We start from the raw sequence: 23,120 nt of genomic DNA on the forward strand, positions 1-23,120 counted from the left end.
TGGATTGTGGGATTGAAAGCAGGGCAATTGCAACCTTATGGACGTGACATAAAAATGCTCAGAGAATGAATTTGTTATGAATATATTTAACCGTCTTGTTTATATATGACTAAACCAAGTCAGTCTATAAACAAATTGTCTATTTTAAACAAGTGAAATAAACATGCGTTATATGGATGTGACAAAAAAAGGACACGTTTTTTGGGAGACGACAAACTTTGTAGGATTTCTGTGAAATAAAATGTATAATCCTGAAGCAATAATACCCAATGAATGGAGCAGGAATGCCTCTTTAAAGAACATAAAATAGTTTTTTTGAGGAATGTCCTTTTATGAGGAATATGAAGCGTTACGGATGTGACAATCCTGTGGCTCTTACGCAAAATCATGCACTAAACATAAAACAAATGCTTTACAAATTTAATATCAAAAACGTAATATCTTCGTGGTTGACACTTTCATGGAATTGCCCGGCAGCACTTTAGCTTTTGCAAACAGAATCAGATCAGATTTTGACCTCTGCAGTGGAAACCGACTCTCGCTATCACAGCTATATGGACAGAGAACGTGAAGCTATTCCACTTACACTACCTGTCAAGTTTTGGGACACTTGAGAGAAATGTTTCTCGTTATTTAAAAATACTTTTGATCTGAAAGTATATACTTAAATGTCTGAAATTAGTTTAAATTATTAAATTATTTTATTAAATGAAAACATTTTTTTAAATGGATGGCTGAATAATGAAGAAAGATCAGCCAGTAAGAGCACAGAACAAATGGGAACTCCTTTAATATTGTTTTAAAAGCATCTCAGGGTGACACGAAAAGAACATTTCTGCAAGTTCTTGTCGAAAGGTGACTACACTGAAGATGATCTACTATAACGCGTTTTCATTTATTTTTTATTTAAATTATTATATACATGAATTATAACATAATCCCCAATAGTTCCCTATTTCATCAGTTTGAGGAGTTTATTATTTATCTTAGAATATGGGAAAATATGAACACATTAGTGAGTAAAAGTCTAAAAACCTTTGACCGGTAGTGCATTAATCATTTATAAATTGATTGAGGAGTTTTGCGTTTATTCTTGAAAGATTGTAGGTGTGTTGTGTGGCACTATGTATTATAAAAGAGATGCGAGAAATGTCTCATAAAAAGTAAATAAGTTTACACGAGTGTAGTCACCTTGTTGCGTCCTTCTGCATGAAACACAACTTTGACCTTTTGACCTTGAATGTTGAATTAGTGATTATAGTTGTAAAGCAATCATCCGCTTGTGATGAAAATCTCATTAGACTTTTGGAGCTCATTAGAGATATAATGTGATGTGCATGATCTACAATTTAATAGTGACTATGGAAATGAAACCCCAGGATTTTCCTATCATTACTGATATTTGCATAAAACAGATTTGGATTTAATTAAGATGACCTTTTCTGCTGTTTTAATTGACAAAAGTGTTGTTTGCGTTCTTGTTTTTCCACAGAAAATCAGGTTTTGTTCCTCTCTACTTGTTTCCTGCAATAACTGGAATATGAACGTCTGATCAGAGGTTGCTTTTGTTTTTCTCGGTTAAATTGTGCATCATCTAATTCAATACAGAATCTTGTCACAAGGAATTTTCCATTTCTCCTGCATTCCTCCAGCATCTGCTGTACAGAAGTTTTGGAGTTTGGTTCTTCAGCAGCGCTTGAAAACCGTTTCCTCTTGCGTTTTTGAAACTCTCGTGGCCTCTTTTAAACAAACGACTGGATTCACACAAGGTTATTACAGTCATCTGTTTACATCTTTACAGCCTGTACATCAACATCATCACATCATCTACAGAATCACTCATCAGGATAATGATTGAAATAACGCCAGCGCCGCTTATTCTGTTAGAAATCTTTTCAATACTTGTTAAGAAAAGCTTCATCATCATCGTTCTGTCAAATGCATGAAGTTATTTGAGTTTTCATGAATCAGACAAGCGTCGTCTCGGATCCGTTGTGTGTCCCAGAGGTCTTGGCAGATGTTTTTGGCACAGACCTCTGCCAAACTGAAACATTACAGAGAGACTTGAGGACCGATATATTGATCGGACGTTTATGTTGCAGGTCTGTGTCTAAGAAAAGGAGAAGCATCTCTGAACTCAAGCTCCCAAAGAATCACATCTTTTAAAGTAAGAATTCAGCGTAATGCAAAAACACTCAGTAACTATCAGACTCCTCAGCATTTACTCAAATGAAACCATTCAATTATGAATGAAGCTATTGGTTGGTCTGACAGTCAAATGTAAAGGGATAGTTCACCCAAATGTGAAATTCACATTTGTATAAATGTCTTTGTTCTGCTGAACACAAAGGAAGATATTTCTAAACTAAACCGATCTCATCTAAACAATCACTTTAAAAATACATTTCTTTACGCAAATGCACCTTTAATATCAGCGATAATTAAAGTCCTCAGTGTCTACACGTTGGACCGAACCGCTCTGATGTGTCTTCGTGAAAACAGCGTTCATCTCTCACCGCTGTCTTTGTTTCAGAAACAATATCATGTTTGTTGGTATGTTTTGAAGAGGCTTCTTCAAACGCTGTGTGCTCATTGATTGTCATCTCTCATATGATTTTTCAGGGGGATTTGAATGAATATCACACAACATAATAAGCACAGGATGAGGTGGTCACTGGAGGACATGCAAATCATCTGTTTCAATTGGATTTCACGCTATTAATATGAACACGACGAAACTGCCTGATCGTACCGTAAAACCACAAATCTATTTCTCTTATGTGACACGGATCGACTTTTATATCTAAACTCTATGCAATTATCTTTAAAACGCTCTATTTGTTGTGATTTTTTTCGGTTTCTTTCCTTCATCATTTTTCAAACAACTATTTTATGCTCACTGAACACAAGAGATGGCATTATTCTCTCCAAAAGCATCGTTTAATACCCAAGGTGCTATACAAAAGTGTTTACAGGTAAACATGTGAGATCATTTAACGTTGGCAAAATGTAATAAACTGCTTTGGATTATCATCAAGCGTCTGCTTAATGAATAAAAGTACAGGCATATGATGATACTGTAAGTCTTAATCTGCTTACCAGCTCTCTCAAATTCAGCAGAATGTTTTTTTAACATGTCAGTAAATATATAAGAATAGAAGATCTCCAAAAGATCCAAGCTTTTAAACAAAAGGACAAACTGTTCTTGTGTTGTAAGACTATCACAATCGCTGAATGCATTTCTATTCCAAATCATAAAAATGTGGAGGATGTGGAGAGCGGCTGCTGTTTCTCATCAGCTCGTGCTACACAGCTCTGGGTTTTTTTCAAAGAGCTGCACCTTCCACTTGCTTGTTATTTGCGCTTGAGGTTTTGGCCGTCCTCCATCAAACTCTACTGTAGATCACTCCAGCTGCGCTCCAAATAATCATTCCTAAGGGAAACCATACTGTCCACGTACGGGCCAAAAGATCATTAAGGAAAGAATTAAGATTTTCCAAATGTTTCTAATCTTCTCTTCTGTCATTACAGCATGGCTGAACGTCGCGGTATCAAAGCACGCGATTCTCCTGTGACTTTAGGTCAGAAGATCAAAGGAGACACAGAACCGTGTTCCTCTGCGTGTGTTTGTCAGGTAAACACACCAACACGAGTTTGCTCAGATACTGTTCAACCTGTCGACTCTAACGGAGAAATTCAAGCCCTTTAAAACACTTTTTACACTAGTTTACATTTCTGCTAACACTGTCCAACTCTCTACATAAATTACATTACAGGACAATTCGGTCTTGTTTTGCTAAATTGAAATGCAACCCTTCTCTGGTTACTCTCTTAAGAATAAAGCTGGCAAAAAGGAAAAAGATCCATCTCTTTCTTACCTTTTAATTATCTGAAGAACCTTTTTTCGCCATAAAGAACCTGTTGTGAAACAGAAACGATCTTCAGATGTTAAAGGTTCTTCTATGGCATCGGTCATATATTGATCATATTCTGTGCTGCGAATGACAATTTACACATTTTAAAAAAATGTCAGCGGTCTCCTTAATCTCAGTTAAAGAATTGTAAATTCCCAGCATGCATTGCAGCATAAACACTGATGGTCACTCTTACAGGATTGTTTTATAGTTTGTTTCTTCATATTTTTCCAATAAGTTTTGTTAATTGTCATTGTTATTGGAGTGTGTACAGTATGTACAGTATGTTTGCTTTGTGCTACATTCTTACTACGAGAGGCAAAACTTTATATAAAATCAGATGAAATAATGAAAGTTTAAAATATCTTTAGTTGTTCTGATAAGAAATGATGAAATTGTTTGTATTAATGTGAACAAATACATGTGAATAATCACATTAAGGTCACTGACGTACTTATCATGAAAATGAACATGGTGGCAAAAATAGAGAACGTCAAGAAGCTCCAAATTGTAAACAAACGGTGACTACATCGAATATGATCAACAGATTTCATTTATTTCATGTATTTCAATAGTTCCAATTGTGTTATTTGGTAAATCAGTAAGTGACCGTAAAACTATGTTCAGAGAACAGTAGAAAGTCTCATTAACAAATATTCATTTCTCAAAGAGCAGAATCATGAATCACACCCTTATGAAAGTGTAAATGGAGGAAACAGTCGTCTGGTTGAAACTCTTGACAATCTCTGCAGTCGTTCTCATCCGAGCTTTCGTTTGAGATTGAATTCACAGCTGACCTCTCTGAGTTTCCTCTCATTTCACAACCTGGAGGTTCTGGCGCGAGACAGCGGCCCAAAGTTACTGTATGTCGGTCTGAGAGATCACGAGCAAGCGAGCCGGGTCCGGGCTTTGAGACCAACTGTCTGTCTTGGCTGGGATGTGGTCCATAATATTCAGCACATTTTATTCACGGCTAATTTCAGCTGGACAACTTCAGCGCCAGTGAAAATATATTCGTTGAATTCTGGAACGATCCTGCTCTACTTCTCGATTGATGGAAAAGTGAACGGGAAGAGAAGAAGAGAGAGATTTAATTGTGGAGTGTGCCATGCATTTCAGAACCGTGGAAAGAACCTTTCAGTGACTGAACCCAGACGCCTGTTATGTGACGACTCAATGCCAGAGAGGAATATTTCAGCCTAAGAATCATTAATGAGAAAACAACCGCTCGGATAAAACATCCAGCTTTTATTTGAAGACCATTAGATCGTTTCTTTCTAAGACTAAATCATTTGTTTTCTCAAGGTAGCGTGTTCATAAATGTCTTTGGAAACCACAAAAGTGTCATTCATGCACACAAAGTCTTTACTACTTTAGATGATTTACAGTAATGAAACGAAAGCCGTCTTGGTCATTTATGCTCATCAGATTTAGATCACATGTCATTATTTAGCTTTTCGTTCAGTTAACAAGAACCAAGATCAATAGAAACAATGGACAATAGACAGATGTTTTTCATGAGATTGCTCAGAAGAAGTAAAAGGAGTATGAATCAAATCAATGCAGATTGTTGAGGTCAAATAATCTGGATTTGAGTAAATATGATGAGAAATGTTCAAGTTGATATTGAGATCTTCAACAATATTGGCTTATTGACAGTTTGACATCTCTCGTCAAACTCAAATATCTGAGACACAGATGAGACTTGAAAGGGAACTATCTTTATTTGTGTTGTGAAGATGTAGGGATGTCCTCGGCTTGTCCAGCGACCCGAGGGAGAGTAACTCCTTTTATTTTAAAGTTATGTGTCTTTGGAGCCCGTTTGAGTCTCAGTTTGAGAGTCGGTCCTCCGCTGTCGATGAAAGAAATCTTTCATTGTAAGTCAACAACACTTTTGAAATCGTGTATTTCACCGGAGGATTGAAAGCAGCGGAGGTTTCAATCTTTCATTCGTTCTTAATGACGATTGACACATTCTGGGAAAGGAAAGGGCTGGAAAAAGTTTGTGCAGAAACTCCGGTGATGTCGAGGGATTAGGGACCTCCTTTTCCTTGTGATCCAGTTTCCATGAGTTCATGTTCTGTTCTGCCCGCAGTCACTATACATACATTCACCATCAGGACCATCTTCCTCGTCTCATATCCAGTGACGCCACAACAAGAGAGAATGTGTGACACGGAAACATTATCATAGAAAACAGACTTTTAGTTGAAAGCCACAATATGTGTTTTGTTTTACATTGAGTAATGTGCTTGAATTTGGCGTATCTGTGGAAAAAAGGAAAGTCTGATGAGATTCATATGGTTTACAGTCCTTATCATGACGTTTGTAGGCCAGGTTCCTTTTCTGTGTTGATCCCTTTGATGTTGAAACAGCACATTTGGGTGGAACACATTAAAAAGCTTGTTCATTTCAAAGAGAAAGACAAAAATCTTCAGTTATGTCAGACACTGTCCAGCAAAAACATCTGAAACAACTATGAGTTTGATTTGATTCTGTTAGTCAGCTGCTTGTTAGTAGTTACTTCTTTTATTCTTAATGTATACTTTCAGACTCCAATAAACTTACTGTAAGGAATATATTCTTGATTTTCAGTATAGTGACAGAAACGTTTCGGTATATTTGAAGAGTTTGGTTCCAAAATGTGTTTTATTGTGACAGTTAGCTGTATTTGTTTATTTATTATGACTTAAATCAAAACAAACAAACTTCAGTTTGATTGATAGTAATTTGAATGCACAAAAAAACTCTTATTTTGGAACCAAACTCTTAACAACATTTTGATGGATAGAAGTACAATAATCCAAGTTGACTGTACTTTAGCTGTGCTTTACTACTGTTACACCTGATGTTAAAGGGACATTTATTAAGTATAATCTAAATTATAATCTAAGTTAAAATCCACTTCCAAGTATACTGCAAGTGCATTGATAGTATACCTCCTACAACCCTAAAAATATACCTCAGCTTTAGATACGGTAAGTACTCTACTAGTTGTTGTGTAAGGGCACACCGTCAACTAAAAACTTCCTGACTGAGTGAATGAAGAAATGTGTTTCCAGGACGGTTCATGTTTGCCACGATGCCGTCTTTAATGTTCAAAAGTGTTTGTCTCTGGTCTGCAGATGTGTGTTTTTATAAATGCGATGGATGTGAGCGTGTCTGGTTGTGGAGGGATCGTGTGACATTGCTGCGGGTTGTCAGACATCCGCCGCATGGAGAAACTGTGAAATGCAATTTTTCTATTTCCTCACTAGACATGAGTGAAAGTGATAGTGTTTCCATATAATACAATCCACACAATATAAAACAAAGAATTCTTCCCCATAAACAATTCACCCATAAACTAGTGAAACTAGTTTCATTCATTTCTGTTTGGACTAGATTCATGTATGTGTTCGTGTAAATGTCCGATTGTTGAAACTGGGCAGGATTTTCAGTTGAAGAGGAAAGTAAAGTGTTATTTTAATCCTTGGAGGAAGATGAGTAAAGGAAGAGGTTTAATATTGTCTCATGTTGATATGTAAATGTTTCTGTTGTGTTGTTGGTTTGTTGTGCTGAAATGTAGATGAGTGAAAAGGATCCCGTAGTGATGCTTTTATGAGAAAACCCATGAGAAGTTTCTCCTGAGGTTGTAAGTATATTCTTAATTCACCTTGTGTTTTATATTTCAGTTTGTGTTTGTGTGGAATATCTGAGACATACAGTAGATAAGACTGAAGGTAAAGCTTCTATTCGCTTGTTTTAATCTCACTGATGTCTGGAAGAAATAATCGAGAAATGAATGAGATCTCATGTGTGATTTTTCTTATTATACAACCTTTGTGAAATTGAAACTATTGTAGTTGATTCTATTTGCTCTTAGTGGAAATGTGATTAAAAGACTGTCCGCTTGAGGGAAGCTTTATCTTTAACATACATCCAAACGCAGAACATCATCCGGATTCTTTTTTCCAGTTGATGGCGAATGACATTTCTTGTAATAAATTCACGTCAATCCATAAAAGAATGTCCACACTGACTGTTTGACACTTAACTGCCACATGATGTTTCTCAGCGTATGGCACGGAAGAGTTGAACTGTTTAAATTTGTTCTGGATTACAGATAAAGAACCGCTTTACTAACCACAACAGCCACTGGCAGAAATGAGATGCGTCACCCAAGTGCTTGTTATTTGGAGGTTTAGACTCCTTGTGAGGTTTGAAACCTCTGAAAGGAGATACAGCAGAGGAACTGTTCTCCTGCTAAAAAAACAAAGTCATTCCCCGCCAGCATCATGACATTTTCATTATTTGATTACAGGAGGAGACGTGACAAACACACGTCCTCAGAGCATTGAGACGTCCACACGAAAAATCACTTTCATGAGATGAACCAGATCCACGTCTCTCCAGTGAGAAAAAGAGTTCAGGTTGTTAGCGTTTTTATTCTGATCTCCGTCGCTCTTGAAGAGGTGTGTTGCCAGTTATTTGTATTCTGTCTGTCTGTCCTTTAGGTTTGTTGGTCTCCTCTGTTTTCACCTTGATCTCTTTCTTCTGGTTTCTTCTGCCTCCAGCATCTTTCTCCTCACAGCATCTGCTGTCTTTTGAAGTTGACCCATGTTGTGCCAGAGGCAAGTAAGTGTGAAGAATGTTTGATTGAACAGAACTGAATTCAAACACAAACATCCACAAGAACACAACCTCCACGGTGACTGTTTAGTGAAGAGACGCTTCACGTTTAGCATCATCACAATCTCAAGGCTGTTCATTTCTTATATTATTTTATAAGGTGACTAAAAAGTCATTTGTAAATGTGTACATTCTAAATTGTTGAAGCAAGATCATCCTTTGTGCCAGTAAGGCTTTGAAGCCGTTAGATCCATCAGGTTGGATGTTGTAAGCGGTTGCCAGGGCATTGTTATGTGGTTGCTAAGGGGTCAGAAAGACATTGCTATTCCGGGAGGATTTACGTGCTGAAAGGTTTTGAGGTTTGTGTGAACAACAGCAGCAGTAATGCTGCTTTACCTGCGAATGTTTTCAATTAAACATCCAGCTCTGCGAATTTCGCCTTTTAGGATTTAAGAAAAGAAAGATTATTACTTGAGATTTTCATTAGCTTTGATTGTGCAGACAGACCTCTGAAAGGTTTTCTCTGGCCTCCACAGGTACAGACACGCAGACACGAAACTCTTTAAGAACACTTCAGAATTCATTAGTGAGCACTCAGAGACCTCGGCGGAGAAAACCTCGAGTGCTTCACCTGCTTCTGAAATAATAAACCCTGATAGACTGAAATGCTCTTCTGGCCGCCACATCACGTGCAGCAGAGAGATTCTGTGATTCAACACACGCCACTGTCATGACAACCGTCTCTGAATTCAGCACCGTCCACGTGAGCCGAAGGGTCGGAGAGCTCATGGAAGACAAACGTTCTTCATTTCTTTGGCTTTCTTCTCTTTGGTACATCAGATGAAGCAGGTTGTGTTTTAAGTGTTTGGCTCTTGATCTTGTGTCGTGGCAACTACACAAACAACATTATTTGATTTGACATTCATTGTACACGGAATCACACAGATGATGTTACAAACAAAAACCTTTATCACAGCCAGAATAATCCACGAGCAAGTGTCTGATTCAATGTAAAAACACTGCAGATCAACAGAAAGAGCGAAACAAACCTACAACAATAATACAATAATTATATCAATTATAATATCATATCATATCATATGTAAATATTTTACTTCTTAAAATGACTTGTATTCCTTTATGATACGAATTGGTTTTGATTTGTCTGTTTAGGTTTTTCATGATGGCAATAATTTCTTACGACATGATATTATTAATATTGGCAGTTTTTGTTGCTTTTAACTTTATGGCTAACCAAAACCGACCCAAATCTCAACTGAACGATGTTCTTTTTATGGCAAGCCTAACTCAAGCTAGGATGTAGCCAAACGAATGCTTGTCTTTTTGTTTCTTCTGGCTGACCAGACTCAAAAACAAGCCTAATGCTGTTTGTCACAAGACAATGCCAGAACTGAGCCAGATTTGGCCCAGAGTTTGTTGCTATCTGGGAAATGTTCTGTGAGACGCGTGTTTCTATGACCTTTACTGTTATGATGTTATGATTTTATGGATTTTTGATTACATTTACATTTACATGTGTGACCCTGGACAACAAAACCAGTCTTATGGGTCAATTTTTCGAAATTGAGATTTTTACATCAACTAAAACCTGAAAAGTGAAGCTTTTTATTGATATATGAGTTGTTAAGACGGGACACTATCTGGTGGAGATACAAGAGTGTAAAACTCAAGAAGTAAAGGGTGCAAAAAATCTAAATATTGAGAAAATCGCCTTTGAAGTTGTTAATCCGATGCAGTGTAGCAGGCCATCCACTCACAAAAATAAAGTTTTTATATATTTTGAGTTAAAAATTCACAAAATATCTTTATGGAACATGACCTTTACTGATTTTTGGCATAAAAGAAAAATCTTTAATTTTGACCCACACAATGGATTTTTGGCTTTTACTAAAAATGTTCCCGTGCCCCTTAAGACTGGTTTTGTGATCCAGGGTCACATTTAGGCATTTGGCAGACTCGTTTATCCAAAGTGACTTACATTGCATTATCCTATACATTATACACAGGTATCTTCAATCCCCTGAGATCCAACACACAACCTTGAGTTGTTAACACAACGCTGAGATACAGGAAAGCTGCATTACTATGATAATTGTTGTGTACGTGAAGACTGATGAAGGATGAAGATGTCTCCATCATTTCAATAGTGAAATGCGACACACATACAGTAATTAATGAAGCTGTAAATATAACAGTGTGATGAAGATTTGCATTTCATGTGATTTCTTTAGACTTCATTTCTCTTTATTTCTACGTTATTTCCCTCGTGTCTTCTGTTTGATTTACAACATCTGCTTCGCAACAATGCAAAACTGTTAAAAGTGCTACAATATAAAGTAAACCTGCTTAAAAACATTCTTGATAAGATTTCTCAAAACGAGAAAGTAGTTGAAAATCTTTGAGACACTTTTTCTGAAGAATGGCATATGAAAAACACAATCAAGCATGATCACTTTTATACGTGTCGTATGATCAGATGTTGGCTGATGATAATGTCTTAAAAAGGGAAAATCTGAATTCTCTTGCCAGAACAGTTGATGATGAAACACGTACATTATTTTGGTCTTACAGTTTTCCTCAAAGTCTTGAGATGTTTAGATCTCTTGGCTGAAGCAGCGCCGCAATTTCTGATTTCTGACAATTCGGAAATCTACTCGTCCACGCCAGACGCAAGTATGAGCATAAATCGGGATGAAGAGCTTCGAGGAAAATTTGGTTCGATGCCATGACGTGATTATATGGTTGATAAAAGTCTTTGAGGTTCAGTCGTGCTTTGAGAAAGTAAAGCAAATAAATGTTGTGAGCGTTGTGTAATGTGCAGTAATCTTCTGAAGCGTTCAGCATGCAGCTCGCCGATGCCAGGAGTTTACAGGGCTTAGTCACACATTATTCTGCTGTGTTCTTCTTTTATCTCAAATTAGTTTCTAAAGCCCGTGCCACAGAAAGCTCCACTGTATCCTGAATACTGAAACTCAAAACCTAGTTCCATTACTGCCGGCTTACTTCATATTTACCATGCGGAGACTCAGGATAACACTGTCTCCGTCTCACCGCTGCTCTCATCCACGGCCTTTTGAACCTTCTCAGCATCATGACGTCAACATCTGAAGAAAAGGCTCTTTGTGGTGAATTAAGGTTTTTCTTATTATAAAAAAGGTGAGGATTGGTTCTTTGTGGAACCCATAATCGCTGTGAAGCACCTTTATTTTTAAGAGCGTACTGACGGAAAGTCTGAGTGTATTTGGCCTCTATAACACAATATCAGGTCAAGTATACTTAGACTTTACTCAATGTTTTGATGGAAATACTATTTCATATGTTTTTGCCTGGTATAAAATGTTTATCTAAATGGAAAGTTCATCTTATGCTGTACGTAAGGGAGCAAAAATAAATAAAATCAATAGTTTTCTCATTGTGCAATAACTGTTAACAAATGTTAAAATGAAAAAAGAATCAAGATATATCAAATGTGCTGATATATTAAATCATATATATATATGCTCCAATGATTTACAAATGTAGCATAAGCTAAAAAAAGATTTAAATGATAAAATAAAATAACTTGACTTTGTGCTTATGAGAGAATTCTGTTTAAAATAGTTTGCGTCTTTCCATCGGATGTGAATTAGTTTTCTGTCAGATGTGAGCGTGATGTGATGGGACACAAAATAAACTTTAATAATGAAGAAATGACTGATAAAAAATACTTTTTGTTTGAGATGATTTGCCTTCGACGGGACAAACTAGAATCATATACAATATACAATAAACTAATGTTTTAAACGTGTGATTTCATTAATGATGAGAGAGAAGCTGTCTCGAATATCTGAATAAAAAAACAAGTTTTGAAAGGCTCATGAATAATTCAAGCTACATTTATTTCTCAAGTCAACTGTACAACACATTGCACTCAGTGAGTTGTCTCAGCGAGCACTTTTAATCTACACAATGCTGATGGATCGCCTTATAAAATAATCTAATTAAATCCGAAAAAGGAAAATGAATTGTGCCAATATTTCATTGACTGAATCATTACGGAGCGGAGTTAAACTATTTTTGCCATCAAAGTATTAAAGGCATAAATCAGGCGTCAAATAAAACCGTGTGCTGGAGAGTTATTGTCTGAATGAAACGACAAAATCATTACAGACGAATTTATGACCCGCGGTCAGAGGGTCTCGCAGGGCCTAATGATGTCATCCGTCCACACAAACCAGTTTAACCTTGTTCATCTTCACAAATGGACAAAAGATCAGCAACATTTATCTTGATATTCTCAGATATGCTGCGGCATCTGTGATGCTGAGAGTAAACGTGTTATTTACTTCAGAAAAAGACACGTGGCCTCATTTATAAAATGTTGCGTAGAAACCGTTCACGATCATTTCTCAAAGTGCGTATTTGTGATTCATCAACCAGTTCTCGTAAATTGCATATAAATAAAACGCGCTGTTGCAATATCGTATATTACGTACGTCAGATTTCAATTTTGCGAGCATTCAGACCTATTTTCGTGTGCATATTATACGGCAATTTGTCTTATTAACCAGTCCCCCTAGTGTGTGCATAGTATAACCTCTAACAAAGCCTAAACATAACAATATTATTTAAATTATTTCAGTGTTTCCTCTTCATGTACGTTTAAAAATGGCTGCTATCCACTGAGGTGCACGCAAACATTGGCGTAGTATATGAACGCAAAATTGAACTTTGGCGTACGTAATACAATCAGATTTTTAATGATGTCATTGATCCATTGCACCTGTCAACATCCAAATCCTGTACAGACGGCAAGAATGTTATATCTTATATTTCCAAAAACCTGCAGCACTCAGACAAGCAATCGTGGGTACATCTGTTCAGACCCTGACGTGGCGCTGAACACTTTTTCGTTTTTTATTTTTTTTTGTGTACGCACGCTTTACGATCAAATCTGTGTGTAGGCCTAGGCATGTTTTTTAAATGAGGACACAATTAATATCCTGAAATCATAAACTATAACAGCAGGATTGTCAAAAGCTGCTTTAGAACAAAACCGTTGCTCATTTTCACCTCACATAATATATAAATTTTTATTATATATAACATTTTGTCATATTAAAAGAAACTTTTCACAGACATTCAAAGAGGGAAAACTATAAAAATGTATATATTTATATATTTAATGTACACTAACCCCTTCTCTCTTCTCTCAACAGGTGTTGTTCTGGCTTTTGGTGAAACTAGTATCTTTGTATTAGCACCTATTGTATTATTGCTCCTGTATGACATATCGATTATTGCTCCTGAACTCTTTTGTAAGTGGCTATGGATAAACGTGTCTTCTAAATGTAACTGTAAATGTAAAGAAAAGCTGATCTTTTGACGAATTTTCTTTAAAACAGTATCATTTGTATTGAACTAATGTTTTAATGCTGTTGAACACTTTGTTAAAGGTATTATACTATTAATATTGAACTGCAATGTTCTCAAATGATTTAAAACATAAGACTGCCTTATAATGTGTAATCTTATGTTTTGAGAAAAAGAAAAGAACTCAAGAAAATAGCCAAGCAATGCGTTCTTTTATTTGTTGTTATTTATAGTTTTGCTATAAGTGTACATACAAAAACAGACCTCAGACTTTTTCCATTTTATTATTATAATTTTTTCAAAAAGTTTGTTCCTTGAGATGCCAGAGAAAATGAAACCAGTGAAACCAGTGTCATCAGAAGAAGAGCGGCGACTGGGACACACTTTAATGGTTGAGTTTCATTTCTTCACACGCTGCTACATGAGACACGGCAGCGAGGGTTTGACACACAGACTGAGACATGAATAAACCAAACCAGAAGATTTACTGCGGCAGGTTTCAGATTGAGCATCACTCAGAATCAACTCAAAAACCTCCATTCCATTTATCTTCAGCAAACAGGATGAAGGTGAAAAATGTCATTGTTGAAATACAGTTTTAATGTCTGTTTTCATGAATTATCAATAAACATTATCATACACAGTATATATAGACTTATAGGTCTTTGTCTTACCAGTCTTGATATATATGGAGGACTGGGAGTGCCACTTAGAAATAAAATTAAGAATCAATTGATCAATTTAATAATTAAAACATAAAATGTAAACAAATAAACTACTTGTAAGTCGCTTTGGATAAAGGCGTCTGCCAAATGATTTTTTTTAAAATAATCACCTTTTAAATTGTGAAATTAATAAATGTATTGAATATTATTTATTACATTTGTGTTTTGAAATGTAGTTTTATTGAAATATAAAACAATCGATTAAAAAAACATTTTATCCTCCATGGATATAACCTCATGTAAAGAATATTAAAATCCAGATTTTTGCCATTTTATATCAAATTAACTGAAAATAACAGAAAAAACGTAATTATATTTTGTAGTGACTTTAATTTCTCTAAACTGCAATTTAGTATTTCATAACATAACAAATTTGAGAAGAGACGTCGACAATGTGTCAAACTGAGCTCAGATTCGTCTCGTCTGTGATCAAAAGTCAATATTAGTGAAGATCTCAATATGAACTCAAACTTTTCTCATCACATTTACTCAAATCCAGATTATTGACATTCTACAATCTACATTGATTTACACCTCCAGACTCTTCATGTGTTTCAACTGTTACGCTCTCATTTGATTCTCTTTGTATTTCTATAATTTAACCCAAATCAAATCTTTTGAGCTATGAAAGAGCAACATATAAGAAATAACAATGTAAACTGACATACATGAAATGAAAAAAACTTCAATGTTAAATTCAGAATCGATCTGGATCTGTTCACAGAGATAGACACGATAAAGTTGGTCTGTTTGAAGACTCTGGTGACCATGAACAGATTCGTTTTTGGATTGAATTCTAAAGTGACTGAAATCAAACAAATCCAAACATCACCTCAGATGTATCTGCACAACTCGCTTTTGCACGTTGGTTTTATTTCAGTGAAATTATCAAACACAAACACACACTTGGGGTGAACACAGATTCTAAACTTTCACAAACATGTCGAGAAAAAAAGGTGAAAACAGTCAAATGAAGGCTTTATTTAACATGTTATTCATTATCAAGTCCATGCACATGCCTCTGTATGAAACCAGCCACTTCTCTCTGTTAAAAAATAAAAAAGACCAAACTGCGCAATCAGTCGTCTTCTGATCCGCACCATGATGAGAAACGATTGACGTGACATAAGTACTGTATGTGAAATGGAGGCCGTCCTATTGGCTCTAAACCACAGTTCACAGGTGACCTCTTATTGGCTGTAGAAAGTGTCAAAGATTTCTCACGCTTTTAGAAAAGACATGAATCAAATGAATACCCTAATATCAAACATTATGTACAACACATTTTCATCAGAACATTTAATGTGATATCCATCATAACAATGGCAATAATGTTGAATAATAATAATAATAATAATTAATAATGAAGTGTCTAGATTTCCTTGTCTTTCAGAAAGTATTCTAACACTATCATGTTATATTTTTGACGTGCTAAGGATACACGGTATCCATTTAATAAGCTGATTCTTGTTTCTCAGTTCAGAGTGTGTCCAAAGCGTGGTAATCATGGTAATAATAGAAATACAACTCAAGCTGATTCTCAAAAGTGTTTTCATAGTTTCAACTGTAAACCATGAAAACGCAGCACATGTGGTTGAATTCTTTCAGTTCTGTCGTTGCTGCTCAAACCAAAAGAAACAGAACGCAGAACAGATCTACTGACTATTAGAGAAGGCAGATACCATTATCCAACACACTATTCTTTATTCTCTCGAAGTTAAACTATTTTTTTATGTGAAACCTCCTTCACCAGCTGTTTTAAAAGCACAAATATCTCTAAATGTCTGTTGTCCATAAGAGGACCATGACAAGCGTTTCAAACTATTCAAAGTCTGTTCTTCTAAGTCAGGACAAGAACTATAACACCCCACAAACAAATGACAAATATAGGTTTTGCATTAAATCATGAAGCCTATTTTTATGACATTTTGCATTATGACTCTGTAATACAAAAACGGCTTGGAAATGAAAAGGTAGGTTTCCATTACTATGCAAAAAACCTCAATGATCCTAAAAAATCTGCCACATGAAAACATACTGCAGTATACTTCATTATTTACGTCAATAAATTGAAGCTAATTGGAGTATTTTGTATTATATTATAGCAATGATTACTTTTTGAATAGTACAGTACTATAGTGAATTTAAAAACTGCAGTAAATACTGTAGTATACTTCAATATGTACTGTAATCAGGTTATAAATATTTACTATTTTAATTCACTTTATTATCCTTAAGTCTACTACAGTATTTAGTCGTGTGGACAGGCATCGTTCTTTAAGCAAAACATAATTTTTGTTCATTATTTGGAGGTGAAATGTTATTAACAGGTCTGGTAAAATCTTTGCATTTGTAAGGCTGTTGAGTCGAGTGCTAATGTATTGCGTTCAGCATCTTAAACCAGTCAGAATTGCTCTGAATTAACAGCTATTTGCACATAGAACAAACACACGTAGTCACGGTTTTCCTCATTTGAAGCACTTTTAGAGATATTAGTATTGTGTACAGAATAAGGCTTCTTTAGATGAACTTCCTTTTCCCACCCCTAGAAACGTGGAGCCCCTTTTGATATTTGGTTCCTGTCAGATTTTGAAACAGTCATGAGAGGAATTCCCATGATCCCGTAAGGTTGATGTCTCACATCGATTGATAAAAGGTCATAGGAAAAATATAGATATTTATGTTGCAGTAAGATTATTTTACAAAATACAAAATCGATGTTTTTAGTGGTGTGGTCTAAGTAAGACAAGTCCCTTAAATCAGTCGTGAACAAACAGAACGTTCCTCTGAATTCACAATTTAATGACAGACTAACTCATACACCGTCGTCTGTTGTGAAGGAGTGCAGATGTTGAACAGACGACACCTCCGGATGAATTCTGCAGTTTGTTAAGAGAAGGCAGACGACGTTTTTAAAGGCAAGAATTCTTTGTATATTTACCTCTAACAGCAGAGATGTGAGCCACAGTTACGGTTTGATTTTTACCGGCGTGTTCTATGCGACCCTCACCTGTAAACCATCACGAGGAAGCGTTCTCTCCGCACGTTCAACACTTGCGCTAATTACCAACAAAATGAGCGACTCGCTCTCAAAGGACCCCAATAAAACTCTCTCCAAGTCTAAGACTCCACCCACTCCTCCCAGCCGCCCAATCCCCTGTGACCGGCTGTCAAATCACGATTCACCGTCACAGTCGATTGGTTAAACGGATGATCTGCATTTCTTCTCTTAATCAACATTTCTTCATCAAAGACAGCGAAAGACCTTTTATATATTTGCGAATCAAAATAAAAGCGTAATTGAAGCGTTCCTGGTAAGTCTCAAAGCCCCGGCATCGGGCCGCTCGTGTTTGGGCCTGGACGTTCAGGGGGGGGGGGGATGTGTTCTGGGGCTGTGTTGGGCTATGAGGTGAGAAACACAGAGACGCAGAGCAGCAGCAGGAGAGGCAGCGCAGGTATAACCGGCCGTTCAGAACCAGACACGTCACTCCGAGAGGGTTCTGCTTCATGACTCGTGTCGTCTAGAAATACAGAAAAATAACAATGAATCTTCAGGAATAACTGCTAATTCAATATTCTCACTTTTGTGTTCTTTAAAAACCTGTATTTATTCATGAGGGTAAATAATAATGACATGATTTGAACACTGTTTTTCGTTTTCTAGGACGAATATCTATTCTGAATACTCTTAAATCAAGATACAAAATGACAAATGAAGTAAGTTTGTTTTCTGATTACATATGTCATTTTTGTTAAACTAAAACTTTATTCAAAGAAGAAACCAGATTATTTTTTTAGCCAGATTTTTTTTCTATTGCCGCAATGTACCTCATAATTAAACAGGATTTACAGCGTAACTGATTAGAACAATAATGTTCCTCTACATGTCTGTAGACAAAGGAGAACAATATCTAAAGTTTGAGGGAATACAGCGGTAAGAGTAAGGAAATTCTTACATTGCGGTCCGTAATCTAAAGCGTTACCAATAATTTTACAGGAAAACAAGAATAGAGCAGGAAAATTAAGCTTTAGAACCAAATGTTTTGGTTTATTTGGAGTATATAGTATTTACAGTAAAGATGATTAAAGTTGAAGTAAATGATTGAGAATCCAGCAGCGGACACTGAGGTGTGTGTGTGTGTCAGGTTTATTGTTGTGAGGTTATCGTCAGTGAAGGGCCGTGAGGTGTCAGAGGACATCAGGACAGGTGTGATGCTCCATGAGAAAGATTCAAACCTTCAGTCTCTGCACTAATAAATCAATGACTTCACAATGACACAGCAGACAGAGAGAAAGAGAGAGAGAGAGAGAGAGAGAGAGAGAGAGAGAGAGAGAGAGAGAGAGAAGGAGACAGAGAGAGAGAGAGAGAGAGAGAGAGAGAGGCATGATATCAAATGAAAATGTAAAAATACAGATAGATAAAACCAATGGATCATCACGACAGGTCCCCATGAACACACCAAAAGAAACCTGTGTGTGTGCTTGTGATGGGTTGATTTTTGGTTATTCTGGCAACACATGCAGTAAATCTGACCAGCTGAGTTAAGTGTGTTTGTATAGTATGTAACAGGTTTCATAAAAACAAAGCCAAAACAAGCTTGGTGTTATTAAACGAGACACCTTGGAAAGCCAAACGCTCATTTGGCTCAGAAACATCATGCATCTCTTCAAGTGGCGGAGCTTCATTCTATCGGCATACATGCATTTATTCACAGCGTGTTAAGTGAGTTCATGGATTTCAGCTGGAAGACGTGAAGGAGTCCAAACTCTTTGGCTCACACAACAGTCAGGTGACCTGTTTCCGGTCACTTCATTGGTTAAGATGTTGACCGACAGCCTTCAGCCGTTTCAACATGATGCATTATTAATACTTCATGCATAAAGAAACCAGTCTGAGTCTATAAGAGAAGCTACAGGCGCTACACAGAACATGCTGACGTGACACAGAGAGACAGAGAGAGAGAGAGATGAGAGAGAAGAAAAAGCACAGGTGATTTTACTGACCTCTTGGTTCTAATGCATTGTCTACTCTGTCATTATCGACAAAAACACGGTCATGAACGCCTATGGTTTTCTCGCAGCCATCTACAAAAACAGGGGAAATGAAAAAGAGACTGTAAGCCAATCATGTTAGTGATAAATCAGCAGCCCAGCCCACCTGCCAATCAAAAGAAAGCTGTGACATCACACACAGAAGCATCACCTGCCATTACTGTCTACAGACGAATGAGAATCTCTTCTGAAAGATGACACTTACTTGGTGGTCTCACAAAAACTTTCAGCTTGAGACACGATCTTCTGCCCGTCTCTGTGATCATGGACGCTGAAAACACAAAGAAAAGACACAAAGACATGAGTTCAGCTCAAATCAAACATTTTAGAAATCTTCCCCAACTAAAAATGTTCATTTTGGAAATTGTTTTTCTGTAGAACAAGAATATTGAAATGATAAAAAACATCAACATATTTAAAGTCATGGGTGAATATTTACAGAGTAATTTTTCGGTTTTAAAGGTGGGAGTCAAAATGACAATTTTCACCGGAGATTTAGAGCTAAATTACAGGAGGTAAAAAAATCTTTATTTTGTTTTTACACAGATGTATTAGCAGAATCGTTTGACATTAGCGATATTTGTTCTATTATTTGACAATAGTGACAAATAGAGACTTTTTGTCTTTGTTTTGTGAAGTTTGCATGTCGGTAACTCAAAAAGTGTCACAGATTTCTAAATACGCTTTTAGATTCTGCTTAAAAACATCTGTGACTCCATGTGGTCTAGTGTAGTCCATGTGCACATTGTAAAACTGTACCTATTTTCAATAGTAAATACACAATTTCTGCTAATTGTTCTGTGAAACCAATTTTTTTCTTTCATTACACACATCACAGTTTGACACAGAAGGGGTTAAACTTCCATTGCAGTCCTATGTTGTTACCATGTTTAGGGATTTAAGTATGTACAGTAATACCACAGTAGTGTCCCGTAATGGTTTCATGTCACAACAGGTGTCTAGTAATGAAATTAAAACACAAGGTGCGTTTCCAAAAACTCACAGGCGGTTTAATAACAATCAGACTCATTTTCTATTGGATATCTGGCATCCAGGCCCACGGCTCGAGTGAACACATTGATCAGCATTTATTTCATTTGACAAAGACAGCGGCTGAACACATGCAGCGCTGCTAAATATACAGCTCTCATTTAATGAGTGAGTCAGAGTTTCTCCATCTCTCTTATGTATACAGCGAGTGTGTGTGTGATTACAGTGCATATATTCATGTGAATACATCATGTAGGTGGTTTTTGTTCAGTAAAGCATCACTGTTGCTATAGTCATCTGATAAAAATGATCAATGTTAAACTTCAGTGTTTATGTTACAGCAGATGTGAATGATGCTCATGCTGATCTCATGTTAAAGGAGGAACCGGAGAAACATCCCAGAAACATAATATCACAGAGACATTGAGGTGTGAGCTCCCATCACTACACAATAACGAATTAAAAACCACACAACAACCACCTGACAACCACAAAAAAAACTCACTCGCATTAACACAGACTACTGCAGAAAACATCACTCATAGCATCTTCTGAAATATACTTTCTCTGGTTATAATCCTTTACACTCACTTATTGTTTTCCATGTGACTACAACACATCACAAAAGGTTTATTTCTAACACATCTCAGATGGTAACTTCAATCGTATCTGAGTCGTGCCTAATATTCTCATGTATTTTTTTCTCATCATCACACAAATAAGCCTGCGATTTCTCTAATTATGTCAGTCATGCATTTGTATGCAATATATCACCTGTTGATCTTTTCAGCAACATTGTGAACGGCTCATTTCAGCTGTGATTGTCATAATGTTCTCGAGATTTATGAGAGGGATGAAGCAGACAAACCTCACAAAAATGACTGCAGCTGTGACACGTCAGAGGAGAACTGGTCCTCCCGGCTGAGTCTGGTTTCACCTGGGGGTTTTCTCTCCATTTATGTATCATTGGAGTTTGCGTTCCTCACCACAGAGCGGTGTTGGATTTCTTTTATGCCAAAATCATTTGGATATTAAGGAAAGATCATGTTCCATTGAGATATTTTGTAAATTTCCTACCGTAAATGAATTAAAGTTGGCGATTTTCTCAATATAACATTTTTTTGCACCCTCAGACTCCAGAGTTTTAAATAGTTGTATCTTGGCCAAATGTTGGCCTCTCACAACAAGCTTATGTATTCTGCTTTCAGGTGCTGTAAAAATCAAAATTTCGAATAATTGACCCTAGAGACAATAATGTGTGAGGGAGCCGCAAGATTCTCTTTCCTATTTGTATTAAAACCTTAGAGTACGGTGGCAAAAAACAGCCTGAAATATTGAATTTGATGAAATATTACATGACAACTGCTGTTGATGATTAACACAAGTGGACCTCAGAGAACAGAATAAAAATGTAGATTTAATTTTTCAAGTATTTCATGAGTACTGTCTGTTTATTTTTGCAGTCTGTTCTGTGGTTAAACACTGGAAAACAGATGTAAACATTATTAAACATTATGTAAATGTTATTTCACATGAGTTCAGTGTGCTGCAGTCAAAGTGATGATGAGAATTCTCAAGGACACTAGCATCATCTCCAGACGTTTAGTGCCTCTCTCTCTCTCTCTCTCTCTCTCTCTCTGTATGATGAGACGGGCTCTGGGAGCGTCTCTCAATAACTGTAACATGCTGTCTGTCAGGCGGTCGGGCGTTCATGCGTTCAGGTCCGGGCCGTGTGCCATTGAACGTTACAGTCACACGCACAGGAAAAGAGAAACAGCCGGCAGTTGGGAAGTGTCGAATCCCAGAGGACAGAGAAGAGGATCAGATGAAACAAAACAAAGCCAAGAACACGGTTTCCTTTATCAAAGGTCTGATAATGTGTCTCACACTGCCAGATGAAAGTGTGTTTTGTGAATCATATACAGAAATATAATAACTGAAGTCTTCTGTCATTTAACTCATCTGCATCTCTGTGTGAATGCAAGAGGATGCTCGCCGTTACCATGCCAACCGCATCACATCCAAAGCATCATCTATTAGGACCGGAGCAGTCGATGGTCTACAGCTTTCCTGTATCTCAGTGGTAAGATCATTGTGTTAACAGTGCAAGGTTGTGTGTTGGACCTCAGGGGATTGCAGATACCTATGTATAAATGTATAGGATAATACAATGTAAGTCGCTTTGGATAAAAGCATCTGCCAAATGCATAAATGTGAAATGTGAAAGATAAACTGTGATTTATTAAGACATCATAAAACTCCCAACATCAGACTAAAACTTAAACTACAGACTAAAATGATGTAATATAATGTTAAAGAAGTCAGTATGTGATCTTTACATTCTTGTCATAATGTTTTATAATTGTTTGTATTTCTTTTATTCTGGATAAATGGTTCACTCTGTGTTTCTCTGTTTGAGTAGCAGACTGTAAAACGGCATCTGGATTTTCTAACG

General features: G+C 36.6%; 1 protein-coding gene across 2 annotated transcripts in view; it reads right to left on the minus strand.

Annotated features, from left to right (window-relative positions):
• Positions 1–15,476: 15,476 nt before the first annotated feature.
• efna5b (ephrin-A5b) overlaps positions 15,477–23,120 on the minus strand; it is a 41,024-nt gene continuing 33,380 nt past the window's right edge. Inside the window, exons 3-5 of one of the 2 annotated variants that reach the window (XM_079468235.1) lie at positions 19,881–19,946; positions 19,628–19,708; positions 15,477–18,144 (exon numbers count right to left, since the gene is read on the minus strand). In XM_079468235.1, the coding sequence (XP_079324361.1) occupies positions 18,026–18,144; positions 19,628–19,708; positions 19,881–19,946 (266 nt within the window). In that variant the 3' untranslated portion in view covers positions 15,477–18,025. The remainder of the gene's footprint in view (positions 18,145–19,627; positions 19,709–19,880; positions 19,947–23,120) is intronic. The other variant, XM_079468236.1, reaches the window with a different exon arrangement.

This window comes from Barbatula barbatula, assembly GCF_947034865.1.
Source record: "Barbatula barbatula genome assembly, chromosome: 11".
Taxonomy (NCBI): Eukaryota; Metazoa; Chordata; class Actinopteri; order Cypriniformes; family Nemacheilidae; genus Barbatula; species Barbatula barbatula.